General features: G+C 42.7%; 1 protein-coding gene across 4 annotated transcripts in view; it reads right to left on the bottom strand.

Moving 5' to 3' along the window:
- The window catches only part of LOC139277046 (uridine-cytidine kinase-like 1), a 168,954-nt gene extending 151,491 nt beyond the window's left edge, over positions 1–17,463 (bottom strand). For all 4 annotated transcript variants that reach the window (XM_070895056.1, XM_070895054.1, XM_070895057.1 and 1 more), the window contains exon 1: positions 17,294–17,463. In XM_070895056.1, coding sequence (XP_070751157.1) covers positions 17,294–17,361 — 68 coding nt within the window. In that variant the 5' untranslated portion in view covers positions 17,362–17,463. The remainder of the gene's footprint in view (positions 1–17,293) is intronic.
- Between the last annotated feature and the right edge of the window lie 2,162 nt (positions 17,464–19,625).

Here is a 19,625-nt window from a genome sequence, read left to right as displayed (position 1 = left end):
CTGTATGCTCAGAAATTCCCTCCCCTTCCTCACAACTTTCACCACCTAGCACAAGGGCACACTATACCACCTCATTCATATTCCAAACACAGACAACGATCAGCCGAATGGCCTCCTTCTGTGCCATGAATTTCTATGATTCATCTGTTCCTTACTCCCTCTGTTGCACCTGCTATTGGCAATCACTTCTCACCAACTTCTCTCATGGCTCCTTCCTCACTTCACACTCCAGGCTTTCCATTCAACACCAACCCATCCTGATCCTATTTGCTTCTTCTCACTCTCAGTATCTGCACAACAAGAAGCTGCTCCACACATCTGCACTGATCTTTATAGGAGACACTCAGTAACCTTCGCCCTCTATTTCTGCAGGAAAAAACATTGCATAACACAAGGGAGAGGAGCAAAATTGTGGAAGGACAAGCTAAGATCATGAACCTCAGCAAGCTGGAGCAGCAAGCATTAGAAATTAGTGGCCTCTCCAGAACCATCAGAGCAGAACATTTTGAGGGCAGGGGCTTCTGTGAACAGAGTCCCTGACTATTACTTGCGCTCTTTTATGAACCTCAGAACAAAAGCACAATCAGGCAGCTTGACTACATTGTTATGACTGTCAATTGACACTATCCAGTCTCTCAGTGCCATCCTATCTTTTATCCCTTTCCTCTCGTTCCATCTCACCAGCAACAACTCACAGAAGATGACACCTCAGAGGAGGAGAATCATTCTGAAGAGGCAGTGTCGCACACTGCATCAGTCCCAAACAACAACATAGGGACTGGCACCCTGGCAGGGTTAGACTGAGATAAAGGGGACTGCACATGTTAAAGCACCCAGCACTAGTGAGCGAGCAGCAGGTACTGGTCACAGGGGCAGCCCTGAAGACAGTTTGCTGAAGGACGAGGTCTTCTCCCAGCTCTGCTGAGCACATCGAGGATAAAGACCTCAGGGTCCCAGAAATCAGAATAAAACTGCTGGCCTTACACAAGCAGTCATGCCAGATATTGGAAACCCTGCCAAGTTTCAGCATCATGCCTGAAAGGATGGAGCAACCTGCTTCCATTCTGTGTGGTGTCATCTCGCATGGCATCAGCACTCTGCAGTCTATCATGGAGAGTGTGGCCACCTCTAGGAACATTGCAGCCAGGCCCTCACACCAGGAGCCAATGTTCACAGCCTTTGCAGCTTTGGTGGGAGCTTACACAGCTGCCCTGCAGGCTCTGGGCTCCACCTTGAAGAGACAGGTGTCTGTCCACTTTGGACAGATTGATGGACAGGGACTTTGAAGGAGTCACTCTTCCACAGTCCCGCAGAAGAGGAGGATGTGGGCAGGTTAGGTTCAAATAGAATCTAACGTTTTCCTACATTACAACAGTGATTGCACTTCAAAATTACTTCAGTGGCTGTGAAGCATTTGGGATGCTCTGAGGTTGTGAAATATGCTCTCTATATATATATGCAAGTGCTTTCTTTCTTTAGAATACAACACAGTCTATACCAAATCTGCCTTTCACCTATATAGCTGCGTAAATGGTTACCTGGCGTTACAAAAGATTGTTGAGGGGAATGTAGGAAGATGAAATCATGCTCCACATGTAATTACTTGGAGATGTCCCAATATGACAAAAGACAAGCAAGGAGAGTCCAAGTGAAATCTGATCCTCATCAACTTATTAAAGTCCCTTTAGTTCCTTCCCAATAGGTCACCCTTGGACCTGTTGCATTTTTTAATCAAACAGCAGCATGCAATGCTTCCAATACCTTGGATCCATATGTTCTGGGAATAACTTGGTCAGAGAGGGTAACATAAATTTTCTCTGACTGGATCACGCAAAATTCCTTAGGGTGTGGCTCTCCTTTGCCGGCTACTGCTAGCAACAGCTGTTGGATCTGTCAATCCCAGACTGACTACTGCACTCACTTTTGTTTCAAAACTATTGCAACCTCATTAATGAAATACAAACAGGTCTTTAGGCTGCAATCAAATTAACTGGAAGTGTTCACCTCTTCAGAGTAGATTCATGCAGGTTAACCTCTGCACGATCCCACCACTCTTATCCTCATTCTTGGATTGTAATAATACGTCGATCAGAAATAAGCCTAATTAAAATCTGTATTTTTCAGCTATGTTAAGCCAATTTACTTCAGCTTTCCATTTTACTTGCCTGCTTGATACATACTTGGTAGATTTCATAACCTATAAAATTCAAAAAAACATTTTTAAAAAGATAAGTTGGTCAATTGTAAGTAATTGATTTATTAGGGTTAATCTATTTTTAAAAGGGCTGTGCTTTTCAGTTCTTGATATCAGATGGAACGCTTAAAGCAGTGAACTTCTCAGCACCATGTACAATGAATCAGGGTGCACTCCCGGTGCAGTACACGCTGCATGTGCCTAATGAGGCCTAAAGCAGGACCAGGGAAAAATGGTCCGCCTGCCTCATATGCTTATTATTAGTGAGCTGTGGGCACCAGTTGCAGTCCCCAAGGCAGCTCGCTGGCCCCAGACGTCAGCAAGATCAGCCAGTTCGGATGCTAGCCGAGCTATTGAGGAGAGTCAGCGGCACTAGGAATCCATCAGGTAGGGGGAAAGCGATGGCTGGTTGCCCCCAGGGATATAATGTGAAGCCGAGAGGAGCACTCCTGTTCTTCCTGGCTCCATAACAAGATAAGTAAAATAGTTCAAAGTTAACTTACAGTCTCCCTGTCTCCCTTTAAAGACTGCAGATTTGGCTGGAAGTGCCTGAAGAAAGTAACCATAGCCCCCACAGCACATGTTGCAGTCGGTCATAAATCAAAATTTTCAATGGGTGCCTCAAATAAGTATAAGGTCCCCAATTTGTATATGCAAAGGGACTAACTAACACCTGCTTCAGGTGCATGCCCTGGACCCCTATGTAGGAGTCTTTAGCAATATGGCGTCAGTGCAATTCTGCCACAGAACGGGAACACGCCCATAACTCTCCATATTCGGCCTTTAGGCACTCATTTTATACCTGTAAAACAGGCACAGCATGATCTAATTTCTAGCCTTTTCTTTCCAAAAATAGTTGCACATTAAATATAGTTCAATCAGCCTTAAGGCTGTGACTGCCCTTTTGAGATATTGCCTCACCCTTCCTTCCAGTGATCTCCCCAATGGACACACTATCCCTGGTCTAAAGGATAGGCTGATGTTCAGCTCCCAGACCTCTGGCAATGCTAATCTCAAACCAAGAACAATGGCAATGTGGTCTATGCCTATGATCTCAAAACAGAAAAAGTGCAAACCTGGCCTGTGTCACTGACCTCAAACCAAGAGCTGTGCAAAATGTACTTTTTTCTTAAAATCATCAAATCACATCATCAATGCACAATGCAAGAGAGCTGTGGAGGCTGAGTCATTGAATATATTTAATGTGGAGATGGACAGATTTTTGAGCGATAAGGGAGTCAAGGGTTATGGAGAGCAGGCAGGGAAGTGGAGTTGAGGCCAAGATCAGATCAGTCATGATCTTATTGAATGGTGGAGCAGGCTCGAAGGGCCAAATTGTCAGCCCTGCTCCTATTTCTTATGTTCTTATAAGAGCTCTCTCAATTTACTCTCACCCCACTTCTCACATTTTGAAAATCCATTTCCCTCTATCCTCTTCTTTTTCTTTGTCTATCGTTCTCTCTTTATGCAAGAATAATCCCAGCACCCAATAACCATGTACATAAAAATAAAGCTGAGTCATGTTGGACCATATCGTCTACACATTCAAAATGGCTTTAGAGCTGTTTTTGCTTCTGTAGAAAAGTAAAAGAAAGCAGATAAAATTCAATTATGGCTGGTCGTGAAGATGTAGGTGACAGAACCGTGTTAAAGAAGTAGAATGAGAAGAAATTTTAAGAGGTATCAGGATACAAAAATCAATGAATGAAAATAGTGAACGAGGTCAAATCTCTGGGTAAATGTGAGGAGTTCACTATGGACCCGTAAAACAGTGAAAGCATGTCTGCACTTTAACACTTGATAGAAGAAAATAGTTCCGGAAAAATAAATCGTCGTCAGCAAACCACCACAACTGTTGCAATAAAGAAACATCAGATAACGCCATGGTGCTGGTGCGATAGCATTTAAATAAGTGAACACCAACTATTTCGATGCATGATAGAAAGTTCACAAGATGTGTATGAATGAGGAAAGCCAATTACCCATCTTAATTCATCCATCCGAACAACCTTATATTCCTCCATTGCTGCATATAATTGTTCCTTAAATAATTCCTGGGTTTTCACTTCCATCACTCTGCCAGAAAGCCATTCTAAATGTTGATCACTTTCTGGATGAAGAACAAGTTCCCGATGTCAGTCCTAAAATTACTTTACACTCATTTGAACCCGTGTCCTCTTATTCTACCCTCACAGTTCAATTTAAAGTAGTATTCTGATTAACCATTTCCATTTCATTTCTTATGTTATACCCTCTACAAAATTAACTCTCAAATGCTGTAAAGCCCATGGGCTAGAATTTCCAGTGCTTCACCGCCCGGTTTCTCGGTGGTATTGGCCGTTTTGGGCAAGAACCGGGTTGACGAAAAATTCCCCAGCTGAGTTCCACCGGCTGTGCCGCTGGGGGACGGACCGCCGGCGTGCACCGTCCATAGGTCGCCATGGCACGATCTTTGGCTCAGCGGTGACCCGTAGGCAAGTTGAAAAAAAAATGCCCAGCGTGACCTGTAGGTAAGTTGAAAAAAAAACCACCCATGAGAATCAGCGGAGCTCGGCGGTAGGTAAGTAGCCCTGCAAGAAAAAGGTCATTGTTTTTTTACAAATTATTTTTAAATTCTCTTGTAATGATTTAAGTGAAAAGGGTCCAGAGAATGTTTTTATGATTTTTTATTGTAGGTTTTTTGAAAAAATATTTTTTGTATTTTTCTCCTCCTGGGTCCAATCCGCAGCCTCGGTGTAAATTTTCAGTAAATTTATTAATTATCGCCCATTTTCTTTAAGAACTGCCCAATCAGCCCAAGATTCCATTTTTTTGCCGAGAATCGGAGTGGAACGCCCATTTTTTCGCTGGGTGGATTTTTTTCTTTTTTGGGGAGAATTTTTCACCGCCCATAATTTTGGGAATCATAGCGGTATTTTGGGCGGCAATCGGGCGCTGGTAGATTGTTTGGAAATTCGAGCCCCAAGCGCCCAAAATTGATCGTTACATAAGGTCCGCCCATTTCTCAGCGATATGCTGGTGGGGCATCGTTTCAAACCGCCGAGACCAAAGAGGACAAAATTGGTCAATATTTTTTGGCATTATGTTGGTAGTATGCCAGTGGTCTGCAGCGGGCGTATGTAACCTAGTAGTTGATCCAGATCAACTTTCTCTTCGATGGACAGTGCGGCCCTGAACTGCGCATGCGCGATTTCTTTCTTTCCATTTTTTTCGCAGAAGCATTTTACCCGCGATTTTGGAGGTCAGGGGTCACCCATGCATGCGCAGTGAATTGAAGAGGAGGGAGAGAGAGTGAGAAGGAGTAGCAAGCTAATCGACGGGCAGTTACTTCAAAAACACATTGCAGAGTTAAAAAATATTCATAACAACTAATAATTCTACAGTTTGAAGAATAAGAAGACATATTTTACAAAGCAAAAATCAGAACATAAATATTATGGAAATGTTAAAAAAAATTGAAGCGTAGGAACATCGAGAAGGACGGGAGGTTGAAAGCGCCCGCCTTCGATGAGATGGAGTTACCTGGCCCTTCGAGAATATTACAGAGAGGTATTCCGAGCTAACGAAAGGTGGTCATGGAAAGCCCTCCACAAAGGAGTACAACAGGATATGGGATGAGATCAGGGAGGCTGTGTCCTCCACAAGTACCATGGTACGCAGTGGGGAAAGGTGCCGTATGAGGTGGAATGACCTGGTGAGGGTAGCAAGAATAAGTAATGATTTTATTTATGCACCCCCCATGTGCCATGTACCATGTAAATGTAGGTTCAGTGTCACACGATGATGTTATTTATCTTAAGGTTACGGCGATGTATTCGTGCTTTCAGGCAATGACAAGAGGATCAATGCAGTGTTTTTTAATGTGTGTGTGTGTCTGACCCTGTGTGTCTGCAATGTTACATGGATTGAAGATTTTTACTTTCATTTATTTTCTGCAGAAGAAGACATCTGCAATGTAACTGTAACTGTAATGTTGGCCTCATGTGATGTACTGCAATGTTGGAAGGGCATGTAACGCAATGAATATATGTATTGCCTGTCTGTCTGCGATATGTAATGCAGTACTGCAGCAGTGAACATTTAAGTAAGACTGCGATAATTCACTGTACTATATATTCATGTAACCCTGACCCCTGCCCTGGTGCCAAGCATTTTTAAATGTTGTTTTGTACTTCCAGACTCGGACGATTCAGACCACACAGAGACACCCACTGCCTCCACCTCTGGCGTCACCCAGCCCTCTCGCGACTTCACCACTGGCAGACATGATGAAGACATAGAGGAAGAGGAAGAGCCGCTGATCCTGAGCCAGTGGAGGTGGAGGTGAGGGTGGAGAAGGAGGAGGATACACCAGCTCCATTGGGACAGCTGGAACATGCTCCACCATGGAGTCTGTATTCAGGGGATTCCCCCATGCCTCCTCTGATTCTGCCGGACCAAATGGTGTGCAGCAAGGCACCCCAAGTGTTGCAGCGCCTTTGCCGCAGAAAAGGTCGGTTGCTGTACTAGGTGTGTACCAGGACATGGTGCATCTGTCACTACTCAAGGCCATGGCTACGATAGCCGCAAATATCGTGGCTCTATCAGAGCAGCAGTCAGAGGATATGTCGCGTATGATCACTGTGATGGAGTGAACCGCCGACGCTGTCGAAGCCATGCAGCAATCAACGGGATCGGGACATGGTGCGGAAAGCCCTCCCCCCGCCATGCCATAGTAGTCAGGTCGACAGCACCTGAGGGTGGGAAGCTGACAACATCTTCCAGCCCTGAAGCTGTGCCTTTCACATCACAAGCTTCTCCTGAGGCCCCATTCATTGCGCCTGCAATGTCAGATCCCCAACGACAGCAACAGCATTCAGGGTACGATGCTGCACGTCGGCTTGGTACCTCCATGGGGAGGTCTATGCCCACGGGCGCTGGGAAAGGGAAGGGCGGGAGTAAGAAAGGGGGGGAATAGTCCCAAGGATGATGTAGCACGCAGTCGAGGACGGGGTCGAGGTCATGGTCGAGGACAGTAAAGGGCCTTTTGTTGTACTTGTTCATTGAATAATTGAAGTTTGATTTCTAAAAATTTATTAAAGTTGTTAAAGTTTTGTTAAAGTTGTTTTATAGTTATAAGTTTTACAAAGTTTTAAAATTGTTGTATCTTTTTGACATTTTTACATAAAGGTTTGAATTGAATTTAACCACTCTTGTACAGTGTCAAACTTTTGGGGTAACTGTCATCAGGGTCCCAAAACGCAGCTCTCCACATTCAAGCAAAATGTTAATTTATAAACCTTCTCACATCTGGTTCCTCCATTAGTCAGCAATACAGGCTGAGATAGTACAGGCCCCATTCTTTTTAAATCTCCACAATATTTTTCAATGAAACAAATATAACTAAAATGCCTTCTATCTTAATAAGTTACTCAGTAGCAATAAAAATACTTCTTCCACTGTAAATCACACTGTAAAGTCACTGTTCACCTCTGAAATTCAGAGGTGCTGCTTTTGCTGACGGTTCCCGATTTCCAAAATGGCGGCTCCGAGCACTCGGCCCATTCCCGCCCACTTAATATCACGTAAAACCACCTTTTCCAGGACAGTATGCTGCTCCAGTGGTATGTCGGCGGTATGCGATGAAAATCAGATTTTTGGGGCGGTATGCGGGCAGTCCTGCACAGCGGACGGTGTGCATACCTCTCAGCGGTATGTCAATGATGAATATTCCGTCGAGCAGTATGTCAGTGTTTTTTCACCATAATTGCATTTTTGGGTGATATATGCGCGGTAGTGGGTAGTATGTCAATGAATTTCGGGCCCTAAATCTCTACAGTCTTTCCTCATAACTCAGACCCCTGACATTAAAACATGCATATCTCCCTTGTTTCTCAGTGACTAGAATTGGACAAAAATGTGATTGCATCTATTTAGGTTACTGAATCATCTAAATGTACCACAAAGACCAGTGTGTTATTCTAGTTATACAGTGAATGTTTCTGTAATCTAGATTCCATACATTTGTTTTCGAAAAATCCAGGTTTATCTACTTGTGTCCTCCCACAGTGTCTTCCTAAGGGCCCAAACTTGGTCAAAGCCAAGGCCTGCCCAAGTGCCACCCAAAGGATCAGTGAGAGACCAGGCTGTAATTTTCCAGGAAGATTCCTCTAAAAGATATGCCAGTACCGCCCGGCGACAAAATAATGACTTATGCCGTGAATCTGGGCGGCAGCGGGCGGGAGCTCCCAATCTCAGCGGCAATCCTCGCTAAAGTGCCGTCGAGGATTGAGTTGGACCCAGGGAGGCGGGGGGTGGGGGAACACATAAAAATAATAATTTTCACAAAAAAAACGCACTGGAAGACCTTCAGGGGATCCCATACACATAAATCGCTGGAAAAAAAAATTAAAGAAGTTCACTAACCTTTTTTTGCAGGTCTTTGGGGTTAGACTTGCCTTCACGCAGTGGCCCTGCCCCCTGCTGCCGGCGACTCCCGCCCGCACCAATATGGCATATGGCAGCTCAGTGCATCAATGGCCGTCAGCGGGCGGTTCCCAGCAGTCCTCCCCTCCCGCCAACGGGAGGCCTCCACCGAAAATGGCACCGAGGGGAGACTGTCCAAAAAGCTCAGCGGCAGCCGGCGCTAAGGCCACCAAGTTCGGGTCTTATATATTTCTCTAATTCCTCTTCAGTGTTAACATCTCATTTGCTTTTTCCTTCTTTCTTTTCTTGATCATTTTCGCTATTGAATTCTCCATCAATTTATTTTTACATTCCTCACTTATTCCTTCAATTCCTTTCTATTTTATCATCCCCACGATTTCCTGCTTCCTTCTCAGAGATTTATAGGCCTTAGGTGAACTCAATTGTACAGCTGCTGACAATTTCATAGCACCTGGTTCTGTTTCTCAATACCCAGACTGCTCTCGATCAAGCTGATCACTCTAAAATCAGTAACAAGACAGATATCAATGCTGAAACAAAAACAAAATACCAAAGATGCTGGAAATCTTAAATAAAAACAGAAAATTACAGAAACACTCAGCAGGAGGTCAGGCAGCATCTGGCTCTGTACTTGCTTATAAAATGTTAAATCTCTAACTTCTTCCAGTTCTGATGAAAGGTCATTGACCTGAAATGTTAACTCTGTTTTCTCTCTCCAGAGAGCAATGCTGAGCATGATTCATAACAGTTTTTACCTATGCTCGCTCCATTTGCATGACACTGAAAATTTACGAGTCAGAATTTACTAGTGAGGAATTCCCTAGAAGATTGTTTTGCCCAGAATCTTAAGATTTGACAGTTAAATACAGCACTGAAGGGGGTTGTGATAAAATTTTACATTTCCTACTCATAGGCAGTAGGCAATGCGCACTATTAATAGTGTAACATGCTTAGAAAAAGCACAATAAAACAAATCAGACCATAATGCAGACAAGAAAACAGGACAACCTTAACCTTCATCCTGTTGGGTTACACAGCTCACCATCTAACAAACCACATGGGTTTCATTATTTCTGTACAATTCTCAGAGGTAATTTCATTTTAGGCCATTTTTCAGTATGATACTGAGTACGACTCCTGCATTTACTGGATTTCTAGCTGTCAGTCATTTTAACTACTTCTTGTTTTCTGAGAATTTAACATGTACACCAAGATAATTCTCAGTTCCGAAGACAATTGACTCCCTGACCCCATTGGTGTCTGCAGCTATACCATTTACAGAATTAATATAAACCAAGATGTATGAGCAAAGAATGATATTGACGTATACTCATGATACCAAATTAAGGGCATAGAAAACAGTGAGAAAAGACAAAAAAGATTGCAAGATGACAAAAATAAGTAAATGGAGTGGGAAAATAGGTGAGAGTTGTATTTCAATGCAAAGAAATATGAAGTAGCATTGTCCTCTTCTACCACTTGGGCTGGTCCATCACCTACTGCTCTGTAACTCGCTCCCTGCTGCTCATTTTAAACCCTTTTCAACTGCAAATGTAACGTCCCTATTCAAAAAAGGGGGCAGACAAAAAGCAGGAAACTATAGACCAGCTAGCCCAACATCTGTGGTTAGGAAAATGTTGGAGTCCATTAGTAAAGCAGTAGCAGGACATTTGGAAAAGCTAAATTCAGTCAGGCAGAGTCAGCATGGATTTATGAAGGGGAAGTCATGTTTGACAAATTTGCTGGAGTTCTTTGAGGATGTAAAGAACAGGGTGGATAAAGGGGAATCAGTGGATTTGGTGCATTTGGACTTTCAAAAGGCATTTGACAAGGTGCCACATAAAAGGTTACTGCACAAGATAAATGTTCACGGGGTTGGAGGTAATATATTAGCATGGATAGAGGATTGGCTAACCAGCAGAAAACAGACAAGTCATTTGCGGGGTTGGCAATCAGTAACCAGTGGGATGCCACAGGGATCAGTGCTGGGACCCTAACTATTTACAATCTATATTAACGACTTGGATGAAGGGACCGAGTGTAACGTAGCCAAGTTTGCTGGCGATACTAAAATGGGAGGAAAAGCAATGCACGAGGACACAAAAAACCTGCAAAAATACATAGACAGGCTAAGTGAATGGGCAAAAATTTGGCAAATGGAATATAATGTTGGAAAGTGTGAGGTTATGCATTTTGGCAGAAAAAAAATCGAAGAGCAAGTTATTATTTAAATGGAGAAAAATTGCAAAATGCTGCTGTACAGCAGGACCTGGGGGTCCTGGTGCATGAAACACAAAAGGTTAGTATCAGGTACAACAAGTGATCAGGAAGGCCAATGGAATCTTGCCTTTATTGCAAAGGGGATGGAGTATAAAAGCAGAGAAGTCTTGCTGCAGTTATTCAGGGTATTGGTGAGGCCACACCTGGAATACGGCTTACAGTTTTGGTTTCCATATTTAAGAAAGGATATACTTGCTTTGGAGACAGTTCAGCGAAGGTTCACTATGTTGATTCTGGAGATGAGGGGGTTGACTTATGGGGAAAGGTTGAGTAAATTGGGCCTCTACTCATTTGAATTCAAAAGAATGAGAGGTGATCTTATCGAAACATATAAGATTATGAGGGGGCTTGACAAGGTGGATGCAGAGAGGATATTTGCACTGATAGGGGAGACTAGAACTAGGGGGCATAATCTTAGAATAAGGGGCCGCCCATTTAAAACTGAGATGAGGGGGAATTTCTTCTTTCAGAGGGTTGTAAATCTGTGGAATTCTCTGCCTCAGAGAGCTGTGGAAGCTGGGTCATTGAATAAATTTAAGACAGAGATAGACAGTTTCTTATCCGATAAGTGAATAAGGGGTTATGGGGAGCGGGCAGGGAAGCGGACCTGAGTCCAGGATCGGATCAGCCATGATCGTATTAAATGGCGGAGCAGGCTCGAGAGACCGTATGCCCTACTCCTGCTCCTATTTCTTATGTTCTTATGTGTCTATCACTGCTATTGCTGTCACTTCTGTGTCTTGCCCTCCTCTAATGTGTCCATCGGTGCCTCTGTCTAAGCTGAAATTTTCACATGATTGGGAGCTAGCTAAGGAAGGCCAAGCAACTTTTACCATTTTCATATTGGATATTCTGGAATTTGTATAGTCAGTTCTTACTGGTGTGTGCATTTCAGAGCATTCAGTTTATCCCTGCACCTCAATCTCTCCAACTGAATGTTGTTAAGGTCTGCCACTTACTGCTGGCCCACAGATAGTGCTGTGTCGCAGAGGGACCAGGATAGGTCCTATCCTTCTTCCTCTATCAGCAGTAACAATAACAAATGATTACACACTTGGAAACTTCACTTCAGTTCTTTAAACCTCCTCGCCCTGAAGGACTGGTAAAGGTTGCTTCCTGATTAGGATCAATGCAACAGTTTTGCACCAATCAGGGAGCTGCTTTTCTAATTTCCAGGCCCAGGATGTATAAAAAATTTTAAATACCTCAGCGCTAACTCTGCAAGTGTCTTGCACTGTGAAAAACACACATCTACTTTCATCACTTTCAACAGCATCTAATGTCGAGGCATGATGAGCTGTTTGTGATTTCCTCCCCATTCTAGGCTTCCCCCAAAGTAAATAGCAAACATCAGCCCAAGAGGCCAGATGGGCCTATACCTGAACATTGTGGCATTTGTGAGAGTCCCCAGCATTAATCATTGTGCAGTTTTTACCTCCCTGTGCAGCAGTGCCTAGCCTTTGATTTGTACCTCTGTCTCATAGATGAGATCAAGGCCCATGTGGGCAACAGTGGCTCGTTCAAGTGTGCTGACACCTTCTTCCGTAACCATTTTCTGAACATAATTTTTTGTTAAAAGCTGGTAATAAAAAACATAAAATGCAGTATTTAAACTGAATATGTGGTATCATGTGTTTTCTACACCACATCCATTCAGACACTAAACTGTAAAGAGGGCTGCATGCATTCACCATGTAAATGTTTTACAATGACTCCTAAAAGCATTTGAGCACTAATATAAATAAGTGTCGTAATATCAGTACAATTATAGTTTTGCTCAGCATGTGCTTAAATCTTTTATATATATCAAATACAGACTAAAATTGTCTTTTGTCAATAACAGTGCAGATAACCATTTAACTAAAAATGAATTCAAGGAGCTGCTAAAGGATTAATGTCAGAGAGTCAGTATCTGATGTTGCGATCCTTTGCTTTCCTCACAACCTTCATTCTCCCAAGTGCAGTGCTGCAGGATTCTCCTCCATTTCATTCAAACCACGTTATCATTTCTGGAGGGTTGCTGACTCAATACCCTGACACATTCCTACAGATAGTATCACTGCCATTTTTACACTGTTTAAATTAGCACACTGCCCAGCCTGCCCAACACATTGACTCACTGCTTCTTTCAAAAGTTCTTCACAGACAGTGACATGTGTTTTCAGATCATTATACAGACTAGCCGCAGAAAGGATCATGTGTCTCTGCTTGGCATGTCTATCTTTAATACAGTATCATCAATGAAATGACTATCAATAGATCATAGCACTTCCCAGTGAGAAAAGGCTAAATCCTCTTCGGGTTAATTGATATTCCACCCAGTTCTATGGACTTTTACACGTGCTTTCTCAAAAACATGCTTCTTGTGATTCTTGCACTAATGTGCCACTACCTGTGTACAAAATCATTAAATATATCTCCTGCAGCCTTTGTCTCATTGACTGGGCATTGATGTTGGATGTATTACTTTCCCACAATTTAACTGGGCATGACAGACTTTAATCTTCCTATCCAATTGAATGGTAGTCTCAGAAGTCCTCTAGGTTGTCCTAAATAACACACAAAACTGTGGTGACTTTACACTTTTTTCAATTATATCTTAACAATTCTCCCATAGCATTGCTCGTCAGAGGATACGGTCTTTTATACTCTGTAAAGTACAGTATATTATCAAGTAACTGAATCAGTTAAATTATGCTCTTATTACATTGTTTTGTAGGATTATTAATTAATATTCAAGGCTCAAATCCCATGATTATGTACTTTTTTGTGTAGAAATAATGAATCCATGCTGTAATTACTAGTAAATGTTCGCTTAACTATTTAATTATTATCTCTTTTTTAAAATCCCAACATACAGATGAACATGTTGGGAGGAATGTTCCAGGTTCCAGGTAGATAGGAGATATACCCTGGGTTCTGGAAGCATTGAGGGTGGGAATCATAAAGTGTAGGAATAATGGGCCCAAATTTTTTCGGCGCACCTCCGAGCTCCCCGCCGACATTTTACCTCAGAAGCAGTGCCCCAAAAAATCCGTGCGATCATGGCCAATTCTCGGGCCTTCTGTGGAGATGGTGTCGCGCAAAAGTGAGGGGGCGGAGCTAGGTCCCGGAGCTGAAAACAGTACGGGACCTCTGCACATGCGCGCTAGAGTCTGCGCGCATGTGCAGTAGCTCCTGGCAGGCTGTTTTGGCAAACGCACGCTGCAGGCTGTGTGGGAGGGACCGAAGCACGCCGTCCCTAGCCCTGGCCAAATGGGCTCCCTCATCAGTGGCCCGCTGCATCCCCTAAGATAGGAGTTCTATCTTTTATTTGTTATTTACTGATTGATTTTGGTGCTTTAGGTGCAAGGTTCATTCTATTTTTTTATTTGTTAATTAATTGCTTATTACTTTTTGTGCTTTGTTTGGTATTTGGTGGCGCTTTAAATGCAGTTACTTGTGCCGATTCCTTGAACTGTCAGTAAGGTCTTTCTGTGCGGACAAAAGTGGACACATACGCTGCCCTAAGTTAGTTTAGTACAACTTTCTTCTGGTCAAGTTGGCATAAATGGTGTAAGTGGCTGGGAACGCCCCCTTTTGAAAAAAAACCGGACCTAACAAAAAACCTAACTAACTCACTTACACTGGCGCAAATTAAGTGGCCATATTTGCAACTAAAAAGATACACCAGAAAAATCAAGTTACACCAAAAAAAACGGTGCAACTCATGAGGAAATTTGGGCCCTATAGATCTAGGAACCATGAAGGTTTCTTCAGCACTGAGATAGAGAACCCTACTCAACCAACAGCCCAGATACATCCACGGTGGTATCACAGACACAGGGTGGATATTATTGGGTGGATCCCCAGAGGTGACATAAACAACAGGTCTCAGCTGAAGATTCCAAGACCAAGGTTTCAGGGTCGGTCTGTTAAAGATCAATGATTCATGAGCATTGGCCTCATGTGCTGACAGTGAAGACATTCTCTTCTCATATGGTGCTGATGATGGAACCATTGGAGGAGTCTAGAATCCGCAGCAATGATTCAATATAAAAGGTATGACATGATGTGAGTAACACCCTGGTGACTGTGGCAGTCCAGGAGATCAATGCAGTTTCCAGACATTAAGAGGAGGGTATAAGAGCTGCAGTCACTTCAGTAGTGGCAATGGTGATGCTCAGAAATGGACTGCTCAGACTCTGGAGTTTCAAAATAGTGGACATGACTCCCAGTCAAAGCCGTGTTACAGAATCACACTCCTGTATGCTTGCATTTAGCCAGTCCCACCCTCAGCCATTTGATTCCAGTGGGGCATGCTGCATGCAGAATGATCAGGGCCATACTGATCATTCTGCTGGCAGGAGGGAAATACTGATGTTCTGGGGCTCATATAGAGAAGAGCCACCACACAGATCCCTAGATATTGGTAACTATCTCTGGCTGTCAAGCAGACCGCTGCACTGCCTGCCATTGACTGGATCAAATTACACATTCCAGGCAAAATGTTGGGTGACTGGTGGCCAATTATATTTCCCACTTCCCTGTGTTGTCTGTATACTTGTATATTAAAAGGACATGATGTTACCCATAGATGCATCCTTCTACTTTTTGTTTGTGTCTTTATAGCCAGTTACTTATCAATAGTCCTTGCTTTACCCTTGACACCAACTGACCATAGTTTCTCATGCAACACTTTATCAAAAGCTTTCTGGAATTCAAGGTATATTAATTCAGGGGCAGCCTAGATGCACATCAGTATGGAAGAGATGCACATCAGTATGGAACAAGACACGCCATTGATAACATGCCTAAAACTTAAGTTTGTTTGTTAGTTGGTGTTTCTACTTGCCAATCCTCATCTATTTTCTATTAAAGCGAATGAGTGGAAATCACCGGCTGGAGAGTGCAGAAGCTGAAAACTCCAGCTGATGTGTCAAATGGAATGGACATTAAAGGGACAATACACAATTATAGCCATGGAAAAGATGTACATTCTTGTACCAGGTTAATTTATTTAGCTTAAAGGAGAACCCAATAACAGATGTGTGTCATCAACCATATTTACTTATTAATATCAGCACATTTCTCATGGTGTTGCTCAAAGTCAGTCAGAGGATATGTTGTTTTATAAGGACAGGAACATTATATCATGTATCATACAATATATTATTTTGATGCTAATTCGAAGCAGTGTAGCGTGGTCTTTCCCGTTACACCACAAGATTAAATCTGTGTAAATAGGCACAACCCAAGGTCAATTATAGGTTAATTATTGTAAATGTACAGCTGGAGGTCAATTAGAAGATAATTTCAGTTGTAAGGAAGGTTTATATGTAGATTTACAGCAGTTTGTAAATTCCCATCTCCTCTCCAAGGTCACAAGAAACCAGCAGGATATGACTAGCTTTCTTTTTTGACACTATCACCATCATTTACACCATCAAATAACATGGATGACATATGTAACAAAGTGTGAAAGACATGCATAGACGCATGACTTAAAAATCTTGAAACTCACAGCAACATCTATCATTTGACTTTTCATGCCAGATGCAAAGAAACCTGATCTAGGTTTGTTTGAAAATAAAAACTTTTTTTACGTTAGCATTTTAAACTCAAGATCTGTAGAGATGAGCTTTGATAGGCCAAACGGTCCTTTCTCATAACTGACTTTTCTTATGTTCTTAATTATACTATTTCCATGCACAGTATTCCCTTAATTTAGTATTTAACCATGAATTTGTGCAAATCCGGGTTTGAAACAGTTTAAACATAATGCTGCTTTGGGTACCCTGCACTGCTTACTTCTCTAATCCTCAAGCATGTTTTAATGGATTATATCACTACAGAACTGAAGATACAAGAACATTCAATATATGTAGCACCAGAGAGCAAACTAAATATAGCTCACCTTATGCACTGTACAGTGCTCCAACACTTAAAATATCTGACAACCTCTCCTTCCCTGTTAATTTTTTTTTTTGGAGCAAATCACTTGTCAGAGAAATTGCATCAACTGACAGAAAGGTAAAGACCACTTTCCTTCCCCATGGTAACCAAAAATGGTAATGCCAAATTGTCCCTTATGCAGCTATGTGCACGGAATGTGGTCAAAGCAGTTGCCATATCAAAAGCAGAAACTCCTGACAACTTTTATCCAGTTACTTTAAATGTTGCAACTGCAATAATTGACACCGTGCAAAAAAAAAAGCAGGTAACATTTTACGAAGTATCACAGTGAAGTACAGTATCAGTGTTGCAAACATTTGACTAAAAGTCTCCGGATTGCGATTCACAAGCATCGTACGCTTCCGGGGTTTCACAGCTGTCATGCAAGTGAAAGATCCCAGAGTACACAGTGCTGCCGGAAGATGAACTGTGCCTGACCTTCCCTTGCTGCCTGCTTACCTGTCGGATCTGGCGGCTACGATCTCGGCACTCTGGGCATCCTTGGCACCACTGCCCAGCTCAGCCATTGTTCTTCGCTGCGCCGGGGTAGTCGGGCGCGCTGGGTGCTGTAGTTCCGCGGGCAGGTAGCGCCTATTCGCACGGCCCGGGAGCAGCGACACACAAGACTACAACTCCCCGCAGGCCCCGCGCCTGCTGGACGCTTGGTTGAAATCGCAACGCAAAGTAAACACACAGCCCAATAAACTGTGAGAAGCCCCACCCCCCTCACCCTTGCAAATGTTAGACAAATGCATATCCATTGCACCCCTAGATCGCAATCTGCTTTTCAAAGTGTAGAGCAGCAGGAAAAAAAACTGAAATAGCCTATCTATGGGAAATGATCAGACTGTTTCATCTTCCTTATTGTGATCCACCAGTTGTCATTGAGTGAAACAGGTTATTTTTAGTAACATCTGCAAGCTAACCACACTACAAAAATGGGGCTGACTTTTGTCTAGTGGTGTATCTGTTCTAAATGTTTAAGAACTGCTGCTAATCTCACTAGAAAAAAAGGTGCTAATAATACTTGAGTTTGGTGGGTCAGCTCCTTTGTATAATTATCTACATCTAGGTGCAGATTTGGGTGGGTACATTCCAGAAAATTGTGTGCAAGTGAAATTTGAAGGGATAATATCAGGAATAAGAAAGTAGAGACTTGAGGCACTGGATTAACGATTGGTAAAAGGGGATTTGATAGGTTTTTAAAATTATAAAAGGCTAATGGTGCTCGCCGTTATTTACACATGAATGATAGAGCAACTTCAGATGAGGGGCAGATGCGCAGTTTAATGCGAATATCCAAAAGTTGCTGTCCGAGTTGCGCCACTCCGCCATTAGCTTTGCATTTCGCTGCCTGCCTCACCATTGACATGCATTGAATGATGTAAAGTTGCTGCACTTATGCTGTAGATACAAACTAAACATGCCACAGATATTTAGGGTTAGTAATTAGTAGCGCAAGTACACTTTTAACAAGATGATAATTGTTCATTACTGTCAATCACTCTCTTTGGCACCAAAAATGAACTATTACAAGCGTGGAGTTTTGAATTTTTCGGACAGGTTTTATAAACGTCAAATTTTACATTTAAAATGTTTTTTCTTACTTTTCCTTTCTGTCCCTTTTTTCTCTCTCTTAATCCAATCTTACTTTCCCCCTTTAGTTTTCTTTCTGTATAAGAATTGACATTGAATTCACCCCCTTTAATTCACCCTCCTTCTCAGTCCTTCTGCTCATCCTTAAATCTAATTGGTTAAATAGATACCCTGTTGGTTTCCCTGTTTACTCAGCTCCCAAATGCCCTGTTTCCCTCGCTACGCCGTTACCAGCTCGCACTTTCAGCAACTTTATGGGAAAAATTGTTTTGAGCTGAAGAGGTGCAAGAGCAAGTTTAACTGACGGCAGATACTGTTAGATGCCCTGCTGCAGCAAAATCTGGGTTTTGATGGGGTGAGCAAGGAAATAATATTTTGTTTAGCTGGGAAATTAAAATTGTCCCTCGGAAAATGAGGAGCGAGATTGGGAGAAATGTTTTTACTCAGGGGGTTTGTGGTGCATGGAATGTTTTGCCACACAGATGCCAGTAGCTTGGTCCCCACAACAAGTAGAAAGAAAAAGAAAGACTTGCATTTATATAGCGCCTTTCATGACCAATGGACATCTCAAAAAGCTTTACAGCCAATGAAATACTTCTGGAGTGTAGCCACTGTTGTAATGTGGGAAACACGGAAGCCAACTTGTACACAGCAAACTACCACAAACAGCAATGTGATCATGACCAGATAATCTGTTTTTGTTATTTTGAGGGATAAATATTGGCCAGGACACCAGGTGCAGGCTAGAAGGGCCGAATGGCCTACTCCTGCACCTATTTTCTATGTTTCTATGTTTCTATAACTCCCCTGCTCTTCTTCAAAATAGTGCCATGGGATCTTATACATCCACCTGAGAGGGCACACAGAGCCTCGGTTTAACGTCTCATCTAAAAAAACAGCATCTCCGACAGTGCAGCACTCCCTCAGCACTGCATTGGAGTGTCAGCCTAGATTTATGTGCTCAAGTTGCCCTGCTCACTCAGATCCCAGATGCCCTGCTTCCCTCACTGTGCCATTACCAGCTCACACTTTCAACAACTTTATGGGCAAAATTGTTTTGCCTCTCCCAGAAGATCACATGGCTCCAGTTGGGGTGGAATGTAGAATGTTTTGGTGTAAGGGGTGTCACAGTTGTGTGGGGTGGACTGGTTGAGCTGGGTGCTCTTTACCTTTCTGCCATTGTTCATTGTTTATA

Source organism: Pristiophorus japonicus, chromosome 12 (assembly GCF_044704955.1).
Source record: "Pristiophorus japonicus isolate sPriJap1 chromosome 12, sPriJap1.hap1, whole genome shotgun sequence".
Taxonomy (NCBI): Eukaryota; Metazoa; Chordata; class Chondrichthyes; family Pristiophoridae; genus Pristiophorus; species Pristiophorus japonicus.
The sequence above is the reverse complement of the archived record's forward strand: the minus strand, read 5'-3'. Positions and strand labels throughout refer to the sequence as shown.